General features: G+C 31.9%; 1 protein-coding gene across 2 annotated transcripts; it reads right to left on the minus strand.

Moving 5' to 3' along the window:
- Positions 1-12,162: 12,162 nt before the first annotated feature.
- Positions 12,163-19,803, minus strand: LOC134273960 (beta-1,3-galactosyltransferase 1-like). 2 transcript variants are annotated; one of them, XM_062756190.1, is made up of 3 exons: positions 19,693-19,803; positions 16,602-16,740; positions 12,163-13,704 (listed from the first exon to the last, which is right to left on the minus strand). In XM_062756190.1, the coding sequence occupies exon 3, from the start codon at positions 13,649-13,651 to the stop codon at positions 12,527-12,529; it is 1,125 nt and encodes a 374-aa protein (XP_062612174.1). In that variant the 5' UTR covers positions 13,652-13,704; positions 16,602-16,740; positions 19,693-19,803; the 3' UTR covers positions 12,163-12,526. The 2 variants fall into 2 exon arrangements, with proteins under 2 accessions (XP_062612174.1, XP_062612172.1); XM_062756188.1 differs by lacking the exon at positions 19,693-19,803 and having other exon boundaries at positions 16,602-16,757.
- Between the last annotated feature and the right edge of the window lie 5,999 nt (positions 19,804-25,802).

The raw sequence follows: 25,802 nt of genomic DNA on the forward strand, positions 1-25,802 counted from the left end.
AGGCACCAAAAGGGAGTTGGGGAGCGTTTGGGGAACATCTGTAACGGTTCCCGTTACAATTAGCCCTAGTTATGTTCCCCAAACGAAGTTTGGGAACATATTGTTTTTACTCTGTTTCTTATTATTATTATTATTCTTCTTTTTTCTTCTTATTTCTTCTCCGGTACTTAAATAATTTTTTTGTCCGCGAGTGTTCTCAGAAACTGTTCACCCATTTCTTCTCCGGTACTGAGCTAAAACCTTTTTAGGGTTAATAGGTGTGTAGTGTAGGTGTGCGGAACGAAGGTCATTTTGCGCGCATACGCCTGCACGTGCGGGCGCGTGAAATGAGTGAAATGACTAATATATTTAATATAGCCATAACTTTAACATTTTCCGATGAAATGCTTTGAAACTCATTATATAAGGATATATTAATAGTGTAGATAATGTGACACTGTCAAATTAGCAAGAACTCACGAGCATTTACGTGCGCTTCGCTCTGATTGGCTGAAACAAAAATCTCAATATCTTTTCCGTTTTTTGACGAAATGGTATGAAATTTAAAATATAAGCATACTTTAAGATGTCCTACAACATGATATATAACATTTGTCATGAAAGCACGCGCATGCACGTGCGCTGCAATCTGATTGGCTTAAACTTCAAATGGCTGTAACTCCCTTGTTTTTCAACCAACCACGATGAGATTTAGAACATAGACAGACACAATAGACTCCTATAAGAAGTTACGGTCATCATGCACATGCATGCACGCGCATGCACGTGCGCTTTGCTCTGATTAGCTGAAACAAAAATCTCAATATCTTACTTGTTTTTTGACAAAATACTTTGAATTTTAAAACATAATCATACCTTAATACGTCCTAAACTATGATATATAAAAGTTTTCAAGAAACCACGCCCATGCACGTGTGCTGCGATCTGATTGGCTTAAACTTTAAATGCCTATAACTTTTTTGATTCTCAACAAAACAGGATGAAATTTAGAATATGAATAGATATGACGGATTCCTACATTATGCTACTATCAAACTTGAATGCAAGGACTTGCATGCACGTGTGCGCGCGCAATGCGTTAAATGACCAATTTGCTTGATATAGTCGTAATTTTTTTATGAAACGTTTCAAAATTCTAAGAATAGAAACACATTTAAAGTGTAGTCACGATGATATAGCTTTCATGCATTGCACCTGCGCGCGCGTGCAATGATCAAATGACTTGTATACTTGATATGGCCGTTACTTTTATATTTCTTTATGAAATGCTTTGATGACCTTGACCTTTGACCTTGACCTTTGACCCCTTGACCCAAAGGTCACAATCCAGCTCAAGTTCGTAGATGTATTTACAAACTCACTTTAACAAATGCTTAGAATAAAAAAGTCAACCCCCCCCCTTTCTCCTTAAAAAAAAAAAATCAATAACAACGTAGAAAATTTCTCTGAAACTCGATCAACACCTGGGATCGACATAAAATTTCACTTAAGGTGCAGAAAAGACTTCATAGAAAGTTTCCTGAAAGTTTTACGGTAAGTCTCTAAAGTATATAGAAATTATGAATTTTTACGGCAAAAATTACAAATTCTGTCGTGTTTGAAATTTAAGTGCAGACGAACAAAGATATGATATAAACCTTTTAAAGCCTATTTCTCCAGATGTCGTTAATAGCATTCAATTCTACTGATATGAATTAATATTTTAATACCAAGCATTCTTCTTTTATTTCACCATTGAAATTTATCTGAATTTTCTTTAGAATTACACAATCCCCAGAAATAGCGAGTTTCGGTATATTAAAAAGCAATACACGTTTCTTTCCAGTAAAACCTCACGTGTTTGACTTCATGAAAAAATATTGATAAGGGGGTGTTAAACAATACCTGTCACATTAGCTGACACCAAAAAACCAGGGTACGTACACGACATTTTCTGATTAATTTGCAAATGCAAACAGGGCTACCCTCAAATCCACGTGTTTTCCATGTCTTTATAAACATCACAAAAGCACCCCAGGAAGTAGCCTCCTATGCCCTGGAGAAATAGTTCCTGTCAAAAAACTTTATTTATTTATAGAGTAGATAAAATTTCCTAGGCACAGGTACCAGAGTTGTCAAACTGGCCTGGAAGGAAATTAAAAAACTCTCAAAAGAAAGGAAAATCGGCTTAATGTATGGACCTACAATTGACTAAGTTCATTTTGATTGGTCAATTACCGGTGTGGTACCCCTAGTCGCCTTGAACCCAGTCCTGTCTTTCTGAAGAAAACCAACTCCGAGCCCGATGTAAAAATCTTAGTAGAGAAATGAGAATTTGAATTTTGCTGCCTTATTATGTTCCCCAAACGAAGTTTGGGAACATATTGTTTTTACTCTGTTTTTATTATTATTATTATGTTCCCCAAACGGAGTTTGGGAACATATTGTTTTTACTCTGTTTCTTATTATTATTATTAAGGTCTTCCGTCTTCACGGAAGACCTTATAGTTATTGTACTGTTTCTTATTAATTATTATTATTATTATTATTTTTCTGACACGATTTCTCGAAAACTACTGGATAGAATTACATGAAATTTTCAGGAAAGATGTGTTAAGATACTCTTAAAGTTCCAAGACAGTTTTTGGAAATTCCTCTCTGGTGCCAAGTTTTGGACCATTTTCCTGATTTTAAAAACGACATTTTGTCCACGATTAAACTCAAAAACGGTAAAAGATATCAATGTGAAACTTTCGAGAGTTTATAGATGATGATCAATACTTTCCAGGACTGAAACTTTTCATTCAGTTGTGAGTACTTCCTGTCGCTACCGGAAGCCAATTCAAAAAGTCCAAATTTTCAACTTTCTTTGTTTTTCAATATTTTTCATTTATTTTTGGAATATTAATAGAGACACTACTATTGATGCTTACTATATAAATTGTTTAAAATATTGGTTGATCTGAACTCTAGATATTAATATTTGAAAATCTGAAGCAGGCCCAAGATGGCGGCTGTCTCTGTCAACTCCGCCATTTCGCAAATAGGGGTTTATGGGGGCAGCTGAGCGTTTAATTAAACCATTCTGACATAAAAATACATGAAATATAAAAACTACGTGGACTTTCACGTATCATGGTGCAAATTGGATCAGTGTCAATCTTAAAACTTAATTTCCGTTTCACTGCTTTAGTGTAACTGGGCTGGGTACGATATGTTATGTGTACAATGTGTTAAATATACTTTCTTTAACGTTGAAATAAAATAAAGGCGATAAGAACGTTTTATTTCATTGAAGCTAAAAACTTATTAGCCTATTTATAAAAATAAGGGGAAAGACAATGACCCTGAAAACTATAGACCTATAACTTTATTAAGTTGCATGGGTAAATTATTCACATCCATCTTAGCTAAACGATTAAATAATTATGCTGAGCAATATGATATACTAAATGAAAATCAAGGGGGTTTCAGATCAAATTATTCTACAATAGATAACATTTTTACTTTACAATCGCTAATCGAATTATCCTTTTTATTGAAAAAGAAACTATATTGTGCATTTATAGATTTTAAGGCTGCTTTTGACAATGTATGGAGAATAGGACTATGGCAAAAACTCATTCAAAATAATATTACCGGAAAATGTTTTGAAGTTATAGTGAAAATGTACTCTGAAAGTAAATCCAGAATAGCTGTTAATGATATGGTTACTGAATATTTTCCATGCAAAATAGGGGTACGACAAGGGGAAAACTTATCGCCCTTTTTATTTGCTTTATTCCTGAATGATGTAGAATCTTTTTTAATTGCACATAACAATATTGGTGTCTCAACAATATCAAATGAGATTGAAAAAGAACTTGGTGTCTTGTTAAAAATGCTGATTATTTTGTATGCAGATGATACAGTTTTACTATCGGAATCACCCGAAGATTTACAGAATCAGTTGCACAGTTTTTTATTGTATTGTGAAAAATGGAAGCTAGAAGTTAATATAGAAAAAACAAAAATAATGATTTTTTCAAAGGGACGTATGCCGCATAAAGTTTTTTATTACAATAACAAAGAAATTGAAATTGTTAAACATTTCAAATATCTAGGAATTATATTCTCAACAACAGGCTCATTTATTAAGACAAAACAATATGCTACTGAAAGAGCAACGAAAGCTATGTATGGTATTTTGAAAAAGGGTAACCAATTACATCTTTCTCTTTATGACCAATTGTATTTGTTCGACAAGATTGTAATTCCAATTTTATTGTATGGTTGTGAAGTGTGGGGTTATGGTAATGTTGAAATGATAGAAAGAGTACATTTAAAATTTTGTAAAATGCTTTTTCATTTAAAACCAAGTACTCCAAATTTTATGATCTATGGTGAATTAGGTAGAGTACCTTTAAGTATACATATCAAAACAAGAATTATTGCATACTGGTCAAAAATTTTATATGGAAAACAATCAAAATATTGTTTTTTAATGTATAAATTACTTCGTGCAAAATTTGATAATGGACATGAATCTAAATGGTTAAAGAATTTGAAATCAATTTTAGACAATTGTGGATATAGTAATATTTGGAACCAGAATCAATTATTTAATAGAAATTGGCTTATTAAAAGTTTGAAACAAAAATTACTAGATCAGTTTCAACAAAATTGGAATTCAACCTGTAAAGATTCCTCAAAAGGTGTGACATATAATCTATTTACAAATTTACACTTTGGATGTCAATTTTATGTAGATAGCAGGTTAAATAATTATAAGAAACAAATTTTAGCTAGATTTAGAACAGCAAACCATAAATTACCCATTGAAACAGGAAGATGGGAAGGTATTGAAAGAATTAATAGAATATGTCTTTTATGTAAAAATGATCTTGGTGATGAATTCCACTATATTTTATGTTGTGAAAAATTAAAAGATGAAAGGAAATTGTACATTCCGAAATATTATTTTACAAGACCAAATATTATCAAATTTAATGAATTGTTTTCTTCAAAAAATGTTGGACTATTGAGTAAACTCTGTTCTTTTATTAAAATTTTAAACGAGAGAGTCAAACCTCCAGGTTAACATCAATGTAAACATATATGGAAATACTTGATTATAAGCACACTTTGTATATATGTTATATGTTATGCTCACGCATGTATGTATATATGTTATAATAATATGTATTGATCTCTGTTTTGTTAAATAACAACCAAAGAGATGTTAATAAACTGGTAAACTGGTAAACTGACAAATGAAATCCTACCATTAAATATCCAAACATGTCAAAGTTATTAACAATATAATAAACATAAATTGATTTTATGAAGACATTTTACGTACAGTTTATTTATTTTGAAAAATATATTCATTAAAAATTAAATCACAATGATCCTAGATCTCCATATACGGATCTAGAAGTTTATTAAAGGATGGGAGCTGAGAATATGTAATTTTTTGGTCGGCAACCCCTCCCTTTAACAATTTAAGCCTACATTGTATATTTGATATTTTAACAGATTCCAGACTGAAGTATCTATAACAAATTGGTAAACCCATGAGAATGGTTTATTCTGGGTTAATCTATGTGTATCGATCTTAGAAAAAAAAAAAACAAACAAATATATCAATTTACATTTTACATTATTTCTTTGGTCTTGTTGAAAAGGATCGATATATAAACTATACAGTATTGATCTTTTTTTCTTCTAACAACTACATTTATTATAAACTATTATAAACATTTATAAATACTGGTAGATGTTTTATGTTATTTGAATAAAAAAAAAAGATAAATGTGTAAACTATATGTGTTCTTCGGGCGACTCAGTTACAATGAATGTCGAAAAAGATTTTAAAAAAAACCTCAGAATGCATTTACATGCTTAGATTATAACGTCTACCCCCTGTCTTTCTATTTTTACCCCCCCCCCCCCTTCCCTTTTTTTTTAATTTCTAAAATATAAAGGGTTGATTTCAACTATTACCACCCAACCCACCCCCACCCCCCTTTTATTGAACCTGCTTTTCCGTAATTTGTTTTAAACAAATAAAATAAAGCAGACATTTATTCCATTTATTAATGTAACAGCTTTCACATATATATGCATTAATTTAACAGGATTGACAGTATCTTCCACGCCAGTATACCTTACTTGCACGCGTACTAAGAACAATAACTCTAACATACTACGAGGGTTGATCCACACAACTTCAATAAAATTGCTACTTGTCGACGAACAACAACATAATTATAAATGATGGAAGCTATATTTATTTCAAATCAGACTTGAAAATTTTAATTCAAAATAAATAATACTTTTTTTTTAAATAAAGAATTACATGTATAATGTGCGAATTTAGTAGTCGCCGCATCTAAATAACGTCATGTTATGGATACTCGCCGTCATACTAAACGTTTTCCAATTAAAAAAAATTTGAGATTTCCTTCCAACTTCTCTTCTTTCAGTCTTCCTGTCTTCTGATAATGTTAATAATTCAATGACCTATCACACTCCCTAAAATCGCTGAGATCATCTATAATCAAGACTCTTCTGTACTTTTTTTTTTATCATTGTGAATCTTTTCAATCAGTGTTACTGTCTATACTGGTAATTTCCTCATTTTGAAGTAAACATGCAAAATGCATAACTGCTCGTTACGCCCCCCCCCCCCAGATTTTGGACACTTCCTTTGTTCAATGCATCAAACACATTTTTTGTGCGCAGTTCTATGCCTAAGCTGTGTAATACTCTATGTGAGTCCCTTTTTTCTGCCCCCCCCCCCATTTTGTAAACTGCATTTTTACATCTTTTGTCATTTTATTTTACTTTAATAAATGACACATTTCACTTCTACATGATGTTATTTTTTTAGCCTGCTTTTTTAAAAAAAAAAAAAGCTCTGTCGTTTCGCAGGAGAACTAAGGAACATAAGAAATCAAAACATATCCACAGAACACACAAAATATTTCTCATTAGTGCCCTTGAAAACCGTCTATCAAATACGAGATAGGTTTAAAGATACAATAATGACGTTCATGATACCTTGACATTTTTAAATTGGAAAACTATGGAACGCCGTCACTGCCTTATAGCCGAACACTACAATTGCATTGTGTCAACTTTCCATTACATTATGTTAAGTCTTTATGGCATTTACACACACTACTATTGCGTTATGTCAACTTTCCATTACATTATGTTAAGTCTTTATGGCATTAACTCGCACTTCAATTGCATTGCGTCGATCTTCCATCGCATTATATCAACTCTACATGACATTAATTCAAAACAATTTTACGTGGTGTAAAGATGTTTTTATATAATTTCAACTCATTATTACATTATGTGCACTCTCCACTATTTGGTCTAAGGAGTTCATTACATGATGTGAATATATCTTTAATTCAATATCAAGTCGCTATAACACGATGTCAGAATTTCATTATACATGTATAATGTGAAAAAAATTGTCACATGTGGCCAATTCTTTACTATATTGTGTCATCAATTTGCTACATGACGACGGGAATCTATTACATGATGTCAATTTTCCCTTACTTTCTGACAAATCATTATTGTTATGCCATTGTATCTTTACATTGTGTCTAAAATGCTTAGCCTCTTGTCAGTATATCTAAGAATATTTCATCTCTTTATCGTGTGACGTAAGGTTTAGGTTATGCCTAAAAGTTCGTTTTGTGTTTTCAATATTACATTTATGCACATATGTTAAACATCCAAATAATTTAAATTAAACATATCAAATATTAAATTATACACAAGACTTAATTAATCCTTTCTTAAATATCAGGTTAAATTTAGAAATAGGATCATGTTCCCATGGATTCTTTATTGACGACTGTTTTTTTTTTAACGTCGAAATTCAATGGTCGTTTAATCTCATAATTATCGCAAATCAAATAGTATGTGTCATGCAGCAATATTTTTCTTATTCTTTTGAATTAATTATTAAAGTCCAAAACTTCTGATCTAACTATAAAACACTGTCCTAAGCTTTTTATCAGTCCTTAACCCTCTTTTTTTTTTTTTTTTTTTAAGTGTAAACACATAGTATTTCATACGTGCACTGGTGGGTCGGTGGGGGAGAGGGGGGATCCCGCCCTCCCATCTTTAGTGACCAAAATATGCATGAAATTAATCAATTGATTTTACTTTGTAGGAAATTGCATTAGTTTTACATAAAGTATAACTGAAATAAGTTGAAACGTTTTATAAAAAAAAAAATCTAAAGCCTGAGAGCTTCCGGGCTTTCAACCCAACTTAGACACCATATCGTCCCCCTATAGCTACTTTTTTTCAAAAACCCAAGATCGCCACTGATATGAGCCCATGTTTACTAAGGCATGGTCAATTGATTTAAGTGAGGGACTGGTAGATTTTTGTAACAGAATTCTGGTCCTGGAATGGTTGAAAAATGACTAATTCCAGTGACGTTGCATCGTTTTTGAAAATTTGGGATGGTTTGTCAGCCAGAAAAAATCAACGTACAAGAAAAAGCCAAAAAAAAAAAAAATCCAAACTCGAAAATCCCATTTCGGATGAAAGGGGGGGGCAACTTCGATCAGTCCTAAAAAAAATTCCAAATATACTACATTACCCTTATACTTCAGCAAAAAGTGGGGCTGAAATTCAATGAACATTTTCTACGATAAAGTTAAGTCGGAAATAAGAGGAAGTCAGACCCCCCCCCCCTCATATAATGTGTCTGTAATTCGTCCTAATTAATCAGGACCCCCCCCCTTCCTTCCCAGTCGTGAAAACACGGTTATCAACTTTGACATAATGTTAATGTATTTTACAGCACGTAATGAACATTTGTAATCAACATAATAAAGAATGAACACAATGTAAAGATAGTTTTAAATCACATAAGAAAGAGTTAACATATTCTTATTAAATATCCACATAAAGGAATGGAGTTTTGACATAATGTAATAAAGTGTTGATATAATATGGAACGCCGGGACAGTCTCCATAATATATGTTCACATTATGTTATAAACCTTTTTTACAGCACGTAATAAAGCACTGACATGGGGGTAAGATGTACTCACCTCACATTGTGATGACCTCGGCGTAAAATAAAGATACATTAACATCACGTAATAATGCTTTGTTATAATAGAAATATACAATCACGAAAGGAAATGGACTTTGACTTAATGTAATGATAATCTCAGAATACATGTAAAACGAAATTAAGTTGACGTAATGCAATTTTGACCTTACATATGAAAGAAATGAAATAATATAAAGAAACATTCATTTCACGTAATAAAGTTTTAACACAATGTAAACATATTTTCACTTCACATAATGAACTTTGGTCTTCAAGTTATAAAGTGTCGACATAATGGAAGAATGTATTTACTTCATGTAATGCAGCATTGACATGATGTAAAGATATTTTTACATCACCCCCTAAAAAAACTGACATAACGTAAAGATATGTTCACATAAGGTAATGATAGATTGACATAATGAGTGCATAGTTTTATGCTATAAGGCAGTGATGGCGTTCCATAGAAAACCAGACACGGATTTTAATCTAATGAACTAGCAATAGATCTGGAATATTTAATTGATCCACTATTATAATATACTAATAAAAATGTGTTCCTTTGTAGCTTGAGAAATTATTTACATAAAAAGAATAAAGTAAAACACTCTGATTTCATTTTCATCAAGGGTACATGTACCTAACTTTCTCCTGCAAGAGTAGTACAGGGACGTAGCAACAGGGGGGGGGGGGGGCAGGCCCCCCCACTTTTTTTGCCAACAATACTTTATACTAAAGTAAAGTAATATGAAGGAAATATGGTATTGTAAGGTAAAAAAAATGGATATTGAAAGGAATTGGTAGTGAAAAAAGTTTACCTCTAACCCCCCCCCCCCCCCCCCACCCCCACCCCCAACGAAATCGGATTTTCGACTTTGTACAATTCCTTTTTTTTTTTTTTTGCTTGTCAACTTTTTCAGGTAAGTAATAAAAAAATTTCTGTGGCTGCCCCCCCCCCACTTTCAAAATCGATGCTACGTGCCTGTAGTACATATAAAGCATTTCCTACCTCTTGATTTTTATACGTAATGCCAGTTCTTCGATACTTAATTGTGTATTACTGAATAATAAATAGGGATGATTTATGATGACAAATTATTTTTTCATTATGACGTGTTTTAAAATGTTTTACTAACACATTTAATATTAATCGTAAGATTTCAGGGTCCCATACCTATACTCTAGAAAGTTTTATTTTCAGTTTACCCAGTTTAAATCGAACATTCTACCTCAAAGATTACTGAGTTGAAAGAAGAGTTACCTCTCTTGCGTCACAAGCAATTTAGTGACATTGACACAATTTTAAATTAAATGTTCTCAATATTTTATCATAACAATATAAGTTTACATATTCAGATGTAATTTTTGTGTATAAAATGGAGTTCTTTTTAAACTTTTTCTAAAAATTATTCTCTTAATTAATTGCAAAAATTAAAAGGAAATCATGTTTGAAATTTCAGGGCAATACAGCCCCTTAGAAACAGAATATGCGGTGCAGAGTTAACTCCCCCTCAGAATGATACTGCCCATGCTTCTTTAAAGTGTCTATGCAAGTGCAAATTAAAACACATACAACAGAGCTGATACACATCTAGATTTATGATAAATATACATTGTATTTCTCATTCTTAATTTTCATTTTTTTTTTTTTTTTTTGGTAAATTTTAAGGCAATGGGCCGTAAACTCTAACTATCTGTAGAGGTTTCGATATTGATCTTTACTTCGTAATAAAGGAAAAATTTTAAGCACAACATGGTTATAATTTGAAAAAGAAAACAAAACAAGAGGTTCATGGAGGATATCGCTAACCAGAACACTTTTGCTAGGGAAAAGGCAGAAACAGAATTGAAATATAAATATATATTTTAAAAAGTTCCAATCTATAACAAAGGAGGGCATGATTTTTCTAACTTGAACCTATACTGAGGATGTTTTTAAGGAATATCCGTACTTATCGGGGAATTTTGTTTTAAAATACAGGTTGCGGATTATCCTCTTAAGATTAAGCATCTGAGTTATGCTAAGTACGGAGGTTCGTATAAAAAATACTTTAGCATTAAAAAGGGTATGCTTCAAAACCTTAATTACACCAATAAATAGATATCAAAATTTATGTCATTTATGCAATATACATGCTTACAAAATGATCAAAATTTAACAATAAAGTTTTTCATTTAATTATGCATTACCAACATTATATAACATGTAAGGTTGAAACCCAAAATTACGGAGGTAATTTATTCAATTAATGTATTGGTAACTGCAAAAATAAAACGGGTAGTGAACTCTGTTGACTTGTAAAGCCCACTTATAACCAAAAAATATTTCCCTAAAATATCATTCAGGATTTTATCCATTATTTGTTATATCTTTTAAAATTTGTTCCTATCCAAATATATACGAAAAGAAATCTCTATGTTTTACTGAGCGGGTATAACAAATCGATGTTTGACCAATGAGTGAGATGTTAGACCGGTCGCTGAGATGTTGGACCGCTTACATCACAGAATGGGAGGAGCTTAATCTCATTTTAATTCATTGAAATTCAACAGTGACGGACCTGATGTTACATCACGGAAGACAGTCAAAATACATGTATGTCAAAACAAAAAAAAATGAAAGGTAAAACAAAACATTTATCGACTGAGTTCTCGGGCAAAAATATACAGTTATTGACTGGGTATGAGAGCAACATATGATTTGTTGGACCTGAAGGTGAAAATGTTGCCCGACGCCGCAGTATACAACAGTTTTGTAATACCCTTAACTGCTCACTTAAGATTGATCAATTTAATCAATACACTATAATCAATACGCTATATTATCAATTAGAGAACTATTGTATATGGAAAATTATGGCTTAATCAGTAAATAAAACATCAAGCTGAGAAAGAAGAAAATCAATTATATATTCATTGTATCACAAAAATTATTTATCACAAAACATACTCTTCCCTTCTTCCTTACCTTGCTGTTCGCAACAACTCTAGTAGCTCTTAACTTCGGCCATTTCCGCGTCGCCGATATTGAACGATGATTAATTAATTGTGACATAACACTATACGTTATACGTCACTGGGCCGACGTAATAAACATTTCTTTTGTTGGACTTTTTATCTAGTAATAAATATATAGAAGGATATTTATAAGGGTATAACAATGCGTTTTGTCGACCCTCGAACCAAACTGCCAGACAGTTTGGTTCTTGGGTCCTACAAAACGCATGTTGCCCTCGAACTCAGTCAATAAATGTATAATGCTATATTATAAAAATTTTGGGAAAATAAAACACAACGGATTAAAAGTTTGAAAATAATTGTCTATAATTTACATGTAAACATCTTACATCATAAATAATTGTTTCAACCGGACGGACAAATTAATATGTGAATTTCGTTTAAAGATGAAATTCAGATATTCAAAACAATAAATTAATACAGTAAATTAAAATACGCTGAATACATTCAAACATCTTTACATTTCTTTTTCCATATCTCTTTAAGGAGTTTTGGTGTTAATCTATGTGAGGTCACTAATTCATTTGTTTTATACACACATCCGGGTTTCTGAAAATCGGCGTGAAAGCCGGGTAAATGCGTCATGTTTAATCCGAGTTTTCTCATACACAAAGAAACGTAAACATCCTCTAGATAAAAGAACGGAACATTTTTTGAAACTTTATAAACTTTTTCCACAACCCCAAGACTCGTGACGTATCCTGTTCCGGAACAATATTGCGGATATTCCTTATGCGGGTACATCTCAAAAGGTGCATACCATTTCGATGTGTTAGTTCTAATAGGTTCTCTTGACAGGTTACAAAACCCACCTATAGATTTTTCAAGAACAAAACTATTTTTTCTTAAGGTGGCCTTCAAGGAATCCAAATTAACAAACATATCATCGTCTGTCTTCATAAAATATTTAGCGTTTTTACACTTAGTGCTCGCCCATTTGAAAGCCATCATGGTTTTTAGGGTCAAATTGTTATAGCTATCTACAAAGTCTTCTTGAATGATATCCTGATAGGTGGCACTTTCGGTTTCTATAGCAACCTGGGTGGCAGTATCGGGCGACATTCCTAAAAGAAAGGCGTATCTGACGTCGCCCGTATTTTTCCAAGAGGGAGTTAACCACGTTTCTCTTAGCGCTTTCCTACTTTCCGTGTTCTTATGAGTTGTTGATATAAGCACTAATAAATTAACTGGTTGTTTCCCTTCCTCTGTGCTGCAAATATCCTCATTGTCAAGAATATATGTATAATCATGCGCAAAACATCCTTTGCACATATCGGGCCGCTTTGCAACTGGCCTCCGAGTTTTGAACACAGACTTCCGGTTAGACTTCCGGTTAGTGGTAGGTGCGGGTGTAGGAAGTGTGCTGGTACTTAAACTCCGATAAGAAATAAAAACTTGTAACTCTTTCTTCACATTGTTCGCAATTGGTACCACTGATCTCAGCTGATAATTCACATAAAATAACTGCATAAGCACAATAACTGATATTGTTGTCGTTAGGTATATTATATTTACTATTCCACACGCCGAACACACAATTCTCCTTAACTGGCGAGTGATCGTGTCGCACATGTTGCTGTTACAATGAGGAAGTTTCCTTTATTTTTACTTGACGGAAACCTCAACTACAAAATAAGGAAATAAGCGTAACTAAGAGTCTGATTGATAAGTGATGTAATACAGAGGCGGATGTTCGTTTACTGAATTAAAAGTGTCAGATAAATGGGGTAGGATCAAAATGTTTAATGAACCCTAGAACTAAATATAACGTCATACATTGAATAACATATATATAGTTGTACATTCAAGTATGAAAGGAAATCTCTCTCTCTCTCTCTCTCTCTCTCTCTCTCTCTCTCTCTCTCTCTCTCTCTCTCTCACACAGTTATGATTGTCCCTCTTTAAAATTTATATTAAACCCACCCACCCCCCGAGACATTGGTTAATTCAACCCACACACCCGACCCAACAATACCCCCCCCCTCCCGATAGACAAACTGTGATGATTTTATTTTTCAGTGTTAGTATATGGTTCTTTGTGGCAACATGTTTATTTTAGATACCATTTAGTTTGTACGTTACATGAAAACCTCATGACTATTTGCTCTTTCGGTATAGGCATCGGACCCAAGGGGGGGGGGGGGGGGTAGCCTTTTTTGCAAATGTAGAAATAATGTAGGCATAGGTTAAGGCCCCCCCCCCCCCACTTTCAACAGACACGTTGCAGTGTACATCCAAAAAGGGTAAGTGGAAGTTTTTGTAAAAAAAAAAAAAAAAAAAAAAAAAAATTGGTATTGAGAGAAGCTCGATCCTAACTCCAGCCCCCCCCCCCACCAAGGATATTATGTTTGAACAATGGACCCTTTTATTTTTGCTTGTAAAGTTTTTTTTGTACATGTAAGTTTGAATTTGTTTTTCTCTTTAACTTAGCCCCCCCCCCCCCCATTCAATTTCCCTCCTACGCCAATAATCTGAGACGCGTGCAAGTCCAGGTCGTCTAAATTTTATCTTAAAATTTACCGTGAAGCTAGTCATTATTTATAGGATGATTATACTTGATAAATTGAATATTCATGAAATTGCAACAACATTTATGCTGCACGTAAGATAACATGGCCAAATTTGTTAACAGGTTCCTTTTTTCATTTATTATTCATGAACTGATGTAATCTTATAGATTTAAAAATTTTGATCGATTTTTTATTTGAGAGCAAATTAATGGATTGTTGTAAAAGTGTATAAATGTTTTGCAAATAGAGGTTTACTTGTATTTTAGTATCATTGTAGTATAATATGCAAAAAACAGATTCTTCATTAAGTAAAAAAAAATAGATTTCAATATGAATTCGGTCAGGTAAAACTCCCAGAAAAGTCCATTTAAGGTAGGTCCGTACTTTCAGAGATTTCTGTCAAACTGTTTATTTTTTTATTTGAAAATCTTGAATAAGTCAATATCTAACTAAAGTACCCATAAAAAACATATCTTTGCAGGTTTATTTTCATGTAACATGTCTCGGAGTATATACCTCTAAAAATTCAACAGTCAAAATTCGACATATAGAAGTGAAACATCATATTTTATTTAGATATGTACCAAATCACATCCAATTATTGTTAAAACTTAGGAAAATCATAAATATTCATTTGTCAAGGAAATATTTGAAACTTCTATTTGAAAACAATAAAAAATTGATGTTGATTGTGTCAAAATCTGTCAGAGAAAAAACTCAAAATATCTTTATTTTAAATATTTCTCAAAATCTTTTCTGTTTATATGCTATTTTTTCTTCACAATTATTTTGAATTATATCTTATGTTACCAGAAAAACATACTTTATTGTGGTTGACCAGAACATTTTTACAAAAGATCCTTTTGAACACCCATACCCCCATTTTTGGAATATCTATTTTTTTTCAATTGTTCTTTGCTAAACTTATAAAAAAAGTAAATTTAAAAAGATGATATAGGCTTAAAATGGAAGATAAATAGATCTCAAGTGAGTTTGTTTAAAAAAAATTGAAAGCTTTAGGTCCTTAACGGCAATTAAGAATTCTCTGTCTGTGTATGTACTACATTACATATATAAATCCTATGGACAGAGTGCAAAGTGGTTATTCCTATAAATAATGTACATTAAATGCTTTGTGTGCACAATGACACTATAATAATAAATAAATACTTGCTAAATCATTTTTAATCATCCGAAAAGATTTTATTTCAATAGAAAAGGATAATCAAAATTTTATATCAGTGTGTAAAATTAAAACCAGATCTGTAAAAGGGTGGACCTGCCTTAAAAAACACAAAAGGTTTCTGGACTGTTTCAAATTGGATATGTCACATGTATCCCTTTTGTTTACGAAATGCAATCCAGATAATTAAAAAAAAATCAGAATACAAATTATCCAAACGCGTTCCCTAAATCATTTTATCAAACTACCTTTTTAAAATTCATCAGAAAACAAAGGCTCGTCTTAAATACCAAAACGCATATGCATATTTTAGATGGCAAAAATTACAATGTAACACATTTAAAAAAAAACAGAACAAAATATCGGCGTTTTTTTCTACATTTCAAAAGATTTATATAATTTAACGTAAGTTTAAATCTTATATCACTACTGCCCTGAAGTTTATTGAATTAGAATGGATAATTTAATGTCATTAACGAACTTATTTTAAATTTTTTTAAAAACATGTACATCTAAAAACATTGGGGGTGGGGAAGGGGGCTAAGATAGACTGAGTCCGCTGCCAATCCCTTTATAGGTCAAGATATGTCAATAAAATATATTTTCAGTTAAATGAAACGTAGTGGGTTAGACCTCTCAATGTGTCTTTATGATTTATTGAAATTTAAAAATTCTTTGATAATGTCTTTCTTGGCAAAGTTTAAGCATTCTAAAACAAATGCCACTGTATTTATCCGTCTTGCTTTTCCTTGAATCTGAAAAACCTGAATCTTTCATGCATTTCCTTCCGTACGAAATTTAGAAATAGCAATTTTAATCATTTTCGTACCTTTTATAAACATGTTTTTTTAATCCAGGAAGTCAACTGGGGCCTTCCTTCTGCCTTCACGCTAAACACCCTTAATGCTGAAAATTCATGTTCTTCACCATACAAACACAGAAGCGGATCCAAGTACTTAGTCAAGTTCCTAGATGTTAACATAAACTGAAACACATTAGTGAAACCAAGTTCCTAGATGTGAATGAACTGAAACATACATGCATTAATAAGTGTGATACCTATTTGTTTTCCTGGTATCATATTGATGCTCTTAGGTCGATTTTAAGAGAGTTTCCATGGTTATTCAGTATAATTTCGTTATCACTAGTGGCGCAATCGATAGAAAATCCCACGGATATACACATGAACATGTAATTCTGTCTGAACTATTATTGATATAGGGATATTGATTATTTTCCCGTTGTTAATAAAAAGTACTTCCAAAATTTATACACGATTTAATTTTTTCTTAGTTACATCCCCTCCTGTCGATTATAAAAGTATTTATAAATTTCTGATCCGCCTCCGTATAAGTGTCTATAACAATACATCTAATGCGTTATGTATATCATTCACGTACATGTATATAATACATGTATCAATCGCGGTAAACATTGTTGTGAAATACGAAATAATGTAAAAATGGTTATAATACTTATTTGCACTAGGAAAACCTTACAGGGGGTGACAAATCCCATTGCCCGACGCCCGAGGCTAGTGAATTTTAGGTGGGCAAGTGAAATTTTATCAACCACTTGCCCACGGGCAAGTGACTTATCAAAAATAGAATTTATTTGTAGGCCATAAATTTAAAGCTGGACGTAGGGGCTTGTATGATTTACTCAGCATTTGTCTTCCTCTTTTTTTGAAAAAATATCTATAAATCCAGAATTAGTTTAGGTAGGGCGCAAGCAAAAATTCAGGAAGGGCAAGTCAATTTTGACCATGTACTTGCCCTTGGACAAGTGCCTTAAAAATCTATTTGTCAGCCCCTGGACCTTACAAGTTCTGCTTTAAGGAAAATAACATAAATTATATTAATATATCCTATGTACTCTTTCATCTAATAATATTTAAAAGCTTCTAGATTTTTTTCGAACACAAGTATTTAAGTTATATACTAGTATACATAAAGAATTATCATATAAAATAACAGTTTTACAGTAAAATATTTTTCTTTTCTAAAATAAAGGACATGTGGATTTCAACGTACATATAAAGCTGAAGAAACATCGCAATTCTCTAATTACCTTAATTAACGTGTTTGAATTAAATCCAAAACCTTCTCGGATCATTGTAGCACTTGTTTCAAGACAGAACATCGTTTGTATTTGTGCAGGGGTAGTCTTTTATGTCTGTTAACTGTACCGATCGATATAACCTCTACTGATTGTGTAGTACTCCAAGATAACAAAGAATATACGATCAAAAAAGGCTTCCTTACTCAATGGAAGTAAGTCTTGCTATCTTGTTATCTTATAAGTTGAACTTGTGTCAGGTCTCTCATACATACCATCGCTATATAGCATTATTTCCTTAGAAGTAATAAATTTAGACACCCCCACCCTCCCCATTTCTACCTGCAAAAGTGTTTTTCTTAGACCGACCTAAAATTAAGCATGTTAAGAGGTTGCAGATATGTCCATTTTGTTTGAAATGAGAGAGGAACCACTACATTCCCCTATAAGTCAAAATTTACACATTTTAATTTGGTTTAAGGTCTAATTTAATTTTTTTCCCATCCACAAAGAAAGGGGGCGTTAGATCCCCCCTTCCCCGGATAATATGATCTTGAAAAATAGATATATCTCTTTAACTAAACACGCTCCCTCCCCCATTCATGTAACAATAACAAGTCTGATAAATTTTTTTTTAATTGTTCCTATAAATAAAATATATGCTAAACATATACCAGATTTCAATTAGTGGTATTTTCAGTAATATTTAAAGGAGCTGTTTCTGTTCTTAAGTACCCCCTCCACTCCCAATTAACCCTTTCCCATTGTCCTTGAACAACGACTTAAGGACCGGTATACACGGCGATTTCTACTTTTTGACATTATCTCCCCAAGATTAATCAGACAGCTACTGTGAATGACTTTAGTAACTGATATCTCTAATTCAGGTCTTATTTTTAACACCGACCTTCCCCCCCCCCCTTAATTATAAAGGTATACACTGAATAAACACGAATAAAAGTAACACAAAATGTCTGAAACTTTATCCTTTTATGGGTTACTATAAAGGAAAAATTTAATTGAAATTAAAGCTGCATGAAAAAAAAATGTAATGACGTTTACTGACTTTGACCCACTTTAAACTTTTTTTTCAGATTATAACAGTGATAAAGTGTTCCAGTTGAAAGACAACCTTACTATCACTAGTTTTCGGATTCATTTAAATCGATCTGAATAACATTTCAACGAAATCGTTTAGTCCTCTATATGATTTTCTTCTTTTTTTTCAGTGTAAGATTTTTGAATGATTTAAATTGACCTGAACTCGTTGAATTCTATATTTACAACAAAGTAAAGGGATGGTGATGTTAAAAGAAATTGATAAAACCTTAAAGAAAAAGAAAACTTTTTTTAAAAACTCTATATTTAAAAGGAATAATATGTCTCATCTTTTAAAGTAGCATGTGAACATCTGTTTTTATTTATTTATGCACTGATGATTTGTTAAAATCAAAGCGTTAAAGAATTTTACGGATATGTATTAAATCAATTAATATTTTTTGTCGAAAGGATGGGAGAATATGCAATGCAAATAAAAAATAATAAGCTCCGAATATATATTTATCATAATTTAAATGATAACTTTTTTAATAATAGAAAAAATTCAGGATAGATAATACCCTTAATTACAAATTAATAGTTGGCATCTAAAGAGATTACAGACAAAACTTGAGAGAGAGAGAGAGAGAGAGAGAGAGAGAGAGAGAGAGAGAGAGAGAGAGAGAGAGAAAAGGAGAAAGTTAAGAGAATAGTTATTAGGAGAGAGAGAGAAAAGGAGAAAGTTAAGAGAATAGTTATTAGGAGAAAGAGAGAAAAGGAGAAAGTTAAGAGAATAGTTATTAGGAGAGAGAGAGGGGTTTTACCTTTACTCATGGTTCCTGAACTTCACGCTGATTTTTTCTCAAAATCTTTAAAGGGAAAGGTAGTTTCTGCGTGACCCAGTTTCCAGAGGTGGAAGTAATTATCGGCCAATTCCGGGGTAGTTAACCTATAGTCAAACAGTATCTATAGTAATACAACACTGCTGTAATTATCAAGGAGGTAGGCGCTGTCTTTCATTATCATTAAAAAAAGATCACATGGTCTATTTAAATTTCTGAAGAGTGTTCAATTTCATTAAGTTTGTATTAATTCCCCGTACCCTTTGTTGTATCTAACAACCCAACCTGGCCTGTTTCACAAAAAAAAAAAAAAAAATTCTAATAGAAGAGTCACCGAGTCTTTACCTTATCAGGCGGTAACTATAAACCTTATGTAAATTTTTTAGAAGCTTGAGTCAACATTTCTCACTGATTGAAACTTCGCTAATCATGAATAGCCACACAACAGCCTCAAAGCAAATTCTGTTAACTAGCCGTCAGTTTCTCTTATTCACATATTAGAGAGGTTGAGGTCTTAAATTTGTACGCGCACGTGTATTTGTACATATACTTAGACGTACACGTACACGTTTTTGTAATTTGTCTATTAAGATTTTTATGACGTGAAACAGGTACGTGTATATCACGATCGATGTTTCTGTGTGAACTATTTTGAAATTTTTTAGTAGTATCTCTTTAATAGATATCCGTTATTTATTTATTTATTTTTTATTTATTTATTAATTTTATTTACTTATTAGTTCATTCAAATAACTACGCCTGGTCATGGATCGCCTGTTTCTGTCGACTGTAAGTTCATAACTTTGTCTTTAACCCTCATTACCCCTGTTCACTCTAATGAAACGTTTACACGCAAACACGACACCTTCTTTAGCATTTTTTGTACGCATACAATGCATTCATAGATTTTTTTTAGGATAGTCTTCCAAAAGAACTAATGAGAAAGATATTCTGCTCAAAACATAAAAAAAAATTCTAACATTCTGAAAAGTGGAGTTAGGTGACATTATTTAGTGGGTAATAGAACCTGAAGGGTAATAGGAGATGGCGATTTGTGTTAATATTTTCCGTGTTCAAGTCAAATTTCCACAGGCTATTTTTTTTTAACAAATAAAAGCGTCTGTAAGTCACTTTTAAATTTTTATCAAGTAAATCAAATGTAGGTCTTTTAAAAGGGTTTACATCAAAATGATTTAGATGTCAGATATACAAAAAGATGTGCGAACAAGGTCTACAGAATGCGGCAATGCCTATATACATGTATCTTCAGCTATATAAAAAAATTAAATCGTACTAATATGGTGAGTTTAGTATTTAAAATGAAGTTAGTTTAGTATTTAAGAGCCATTCTCTGTAACGACTTGAAATTTTATATAGGAGCTGTGGCACGCATAGTCTCAGAATTTCTCCAAACTCTCTACGATAAAAGTCATTGATACCCTAAACTGAAATCAGGCAAAAATTGGTTGCTATGTTTTATAGTTACCATGGCAACATGTCTTAAAGTTCGAAAAATGGCATTTTTTAACATGTTTAGAGCCCCATAGTAAACATTTGCGGCAAAGCAAACAATTGGCAATGACTATTTCCAAAAGTTGAAGGTCAGATGTCTGAAATGCATGATAAACATGTTTGGTAAATCAACTATTACATACGTTACTATGGTAACAAAGTATACAAAAGTAAAAAAAATATTCATTGAATTTTATAAAGTCATACAGGTAAAAATAAAAAGCAATTATGGGATGAAATGTGACCTATAATAATAGAAAAAAAGTACCATGAAACATATACCATTAACAAAATATGATATTTCATTTTGGTTGGCAATGGTTACCAAGGTTTTTATACCACAGAGAGCCTTCAAAGTAACAATCTGTATGTTTAAATTTGATCCTATCTTTTAAAAAAGCACATTTCCTCATAATTAATGATCAATTTTTAAAGACGTTGGTGTGCTCCTAGTTTTCCCATTTGAAAAAATTCAGATTACATTCTATAAATAGAGCGTTGCTATGGAAATAAGCAGAAAATATATGCTTAAAAACCCGAAAAATATTTTCTTTCCTATGATACGTACCTTTTAATGTAGATTCCCAAAACTTTTATAATTGATATTTATTAACAGCTAATCTGACTTTTAATTTTGACCATCGTCCAATCTCTAAGTGGATGCAAGAAGTTGGCACACAGGGTTTAATATTGATATAAAGTTCACAAAATCGAACATTTTCCCTTCTTGGTAACCATAGCAACAGTGTTGTTTTCTTCATCGAATTTTATCAATATATGATATTCAACTTCAGTTCTAACAGATCTATTCAAGCTGAGTCCTTTAATTTGTTTCTTGATTAAATGGCAATTTAATTCTTAATGCAGCGAAAAATAATTCACTTTTAAGCACTGGTACTTTGTTTCCATGGTAACACTGCAATGTAGAAATTATACCCAATTTTTCTTATGGTTTTGGTGTTGCAAGGTCCTAATGATGCATACTTGCCAGTCTTGAATTTTCATGTTTTTCCTCAAGACAGTAGCATTAACTGAATCTTAGTTACTGGTTTTGCATGGTTACACTGTGTTACCATGTCAACCAGAAAAGTTATTTATAGAATAATATTGCTTATACTTATATACTTAAGGTCAAACATTTTCATTGTTTTTCTTAAGTCGTTGATTGAGTTTGAGCATGTAACACCTACCATTAGTAAATGCGGAGTGTTTTTCAGCATATTTCAGCATTTTAAATGTATTCCAAATGTAACCTTGGTTACCACTTGCTTAGACATATATTCTAAACAGGTTCTTTACAGTAAAAATGACATCAAGGTGTCTTGTTTTTGTGAGAATGGTTTGTTTGCTTTTTCTTGTTTTTATTAAGCCACAGTCAAGATTTAAAGTGGCTGAAAATCTCGATTTTTCAAACATTTCCGGCTGTTGCCATAGCAACCGAGACACATAGCAACGATATTTTGTTTGACATTTGTTTCTGGTGTCAAGTACTAAGCATGGGTGAAGTTTCATCAAAATCGGTGACCATGCGTGGAAACGAAGTTTAAGTGGTTATAGAGAATGGCTATTAAAATGAAATTCTTATTTTACATGTAGAAATTCATGATATGATGACAAGGAAAGGGATTTGCGGAATTCTTTTTATTTTCGGCAATAGATATTATTATCATAAAAAAAGCGTTCCTTGTCATGTCCTTAATGCATGGTCATGATACTTTTTCCAATTTTTCCAATACTTTTTTCCAATTTTTGTGCGTTCATGCTATTTCATTATCATATCCAAGTCATAACTTTTACCTTTATATTTGTCTCACCATTAAGGTATTTTTCTTGTTTTAATCGTCCATTTTTCAACTTGGAATTCATATACTATAGTATTTCATTATTTACAACTGCGACAAAGTATCTACCCATCCCCTAATTGAAACGTGTTGATTTTATTCAAATTATCAAGGTATTTTTACTATTATATTCATTATTTTTATCGATGAATGATTAAATTTTTATTCATTTTAAATGAACATCTGTACGTCACTGATAATTATTGTTGCAAGTAGAATCCATAGAAGTTTAAATGTAAAACACGATAAAATCTTTTGCATGCAGTCATACAATTCATAGTTTCAAAAATATTATTCTTAGCCTATAAAAAAAAATAAATAACAGTTTAGAGCAAATTTCACAAGAAAGAAAGAGGAGTCGACCTACCATATTTATACTGATACTGAGAATGAGCATACTTTATAAAAATCTTATATCCAGCCGTCTGTCTCACACACACTTATATTTTATGCGTTATCTGACCCCATTTTTAAATATTTTTATGCCAACCCAGGGTATGCTACAATAAAACATACGTAAGGGTTACACTATCTAGTGGGGGTATTCCAGGCCACGATGCTACACACTGCTGTACATACCAATAAATGTTTCATTCTTTGGAGGTTAATATAATAAATGTTGCTAACAGCTGCAGTCATTATTGCTATATTAACCTCTAAATGAAACGTTTACATGTAAATAAGACAGGGTCCTTAACATGACTCCAGAGAAAACCAATCTTCATATATACTGTAACATATAGATAAACTAAAGCGTGATCTATCATTCTGATGCAGTAGGAGACTGCCTATGTTATTACATTTGAATAAAACTAAGTCTAGAATCACACGATTTTCTTTTGAAACACTTTTTTTCTTTTCTTTCTTACGTGTGTGAGTGGGAATTTTGTATGATTTGTTAGTGTTTAATGCCCAAAAAACGTATTTTTTCAATATGTCGAAATTGAGTTTTTTTAAATTTGCATTTTCAAAACGCCCCTTCCTTTAAAAACATTCATCTGTTTTAAATTGTTTTATTTTCCAATCCTTATAGTTGTTGGAAAATTATTTATTCATTGAATGCGTAGGTGTTGTATCTGCTACCTATGATATATTTGTTTTGTTCTGATTTTTGTATGAGAAAATAAATAATTTATGTTTATTTAACTCTTTACAACTTACTGAACTGTTATGCAACATACACTTAATGTTCACGTCATAGAAATAGAAATTTACCATTTCCCCGCAAGCACCTTTTAGCGTGGTACACGTTTCTCTAAAGTAAAGCGCAAATAATATTATGACGTAATATTTTATACAAAAATAACTTTTCTCATTTCTTAAGATTTTTGCAAGTATAAAATCTCAGGAAATTGCCATTAAATTTAAGATTAAATGAACTTTTTAAAGTGCGTGAAAATGCGTGATTGCGGGGAAACGGTATATGCGTGATTTTGCGTTAGAAATAGGAAATGGTATATGTGTTAAAATGCGTGACTGCGGGGAAGGGGGTTAAAGGGGTTTGGTGGTTGTGGCCATTTTTAGACTAGTTTGATCTCCTTTAGAGCTTCATCTATACAGATGCAAATATGATCAAAATTTCAAAACCAAAATGTATGAAAGCATGGTGGTTAATTTGTTGACCCCCACCCTCCTTCAGAACATAACTACAAATGACTTCTTTTGTTATACCTTTGTAAGCAAAATTATGTTTTTCCCTTGAAATGTTATTTTTCTTTAGGCTATTTTTAAAGAAGTAAAAGCAACTCGCTTTAAAATTCTTATCAAGGCTAATTTAGAGTAAATATTTAAAAGGGTTTACTTCAAAATGAGTTGTACGTGTAAAAAAAAATAAACTATCTATGTATTTCATCTGTCATGTTGTAAATTTTGAATTCACTGGGTGGCAGTAAATACAAAATGTACAACATGAATTTATAACATGACACATCTTTCACATTGTATAAATATTCTGGCTATCAAATGTTTTTCATTCACTGTTTTGAATATATAAATTTCTTTCTATTATGTAATCATCAAGTTTTGTTGACTGAAATATTTTTGAAATGTTTCTGTTAATATGAATTGAATGAACACATAAATTTAAATTCGGCACCATTCGTTGCAATTATAGTGAAAATATGATGTGAAGTAGGATTCATGTTTTATATGAAACATTTGGAGATAACGAACAGTATTCAAGCTCAAATATCTATTTTAACAACACAAATCATAAGCAGAGTATAAACTCAGACATCTCAGATGGGATTAGCTGCCATGGAGAAATGATCATCCCCTGCCGACAGGTCACGCCAACCGTGTCGGGGAGTAGCGAAAAAAAAAATCTGTTGACAACTCAGTGTGTAAATGATGATGGCCTATAACAATTTGTATTTCTTCCCACAAATTTTTATCAAAATAGAAAAGAACAAGGTATGGTTTCCATACAAATCTTGCCCTGTGATTTTCTTTAAAAAATGAAACTGGTGTAAAAGATGAAAACTAATGCTTTCTGAATCATTGAAATTCCATGCCGAAAAATCATGTACAAATCATTTTTCTCACGTGTTTTTCAATGCTAATTGTCCACAGGCATCGCCTTATTATACACATTATTATTGTTTTTTTCACAACATATCAAAAAATGAAACTGGGCACTATTTTCTAAAGGAAAATTATCCTTGAAATTGGCTAATTTGAGACTTTTTCTGTTAAAAATACAGAAATGCATCACATTAATGACATCATATTTGCAGAATA

Source organism: Saccostrea cucullata, unplaced genomic scaffold (genome assembly GCF_032062105.1).
Source record: "Saccostrea cucullata isolate Sc308-1 unplaced genomic scaffold, CSIRO_AGI_Scuc_v1 ctg7659, whole genome shotgun sequence".
NCBI lineage: Eukaryota > Metazoa > Mollusca > Bivalvia > Ostreida > Ostreidae > Saccostrea > Saccostrea cuccullata.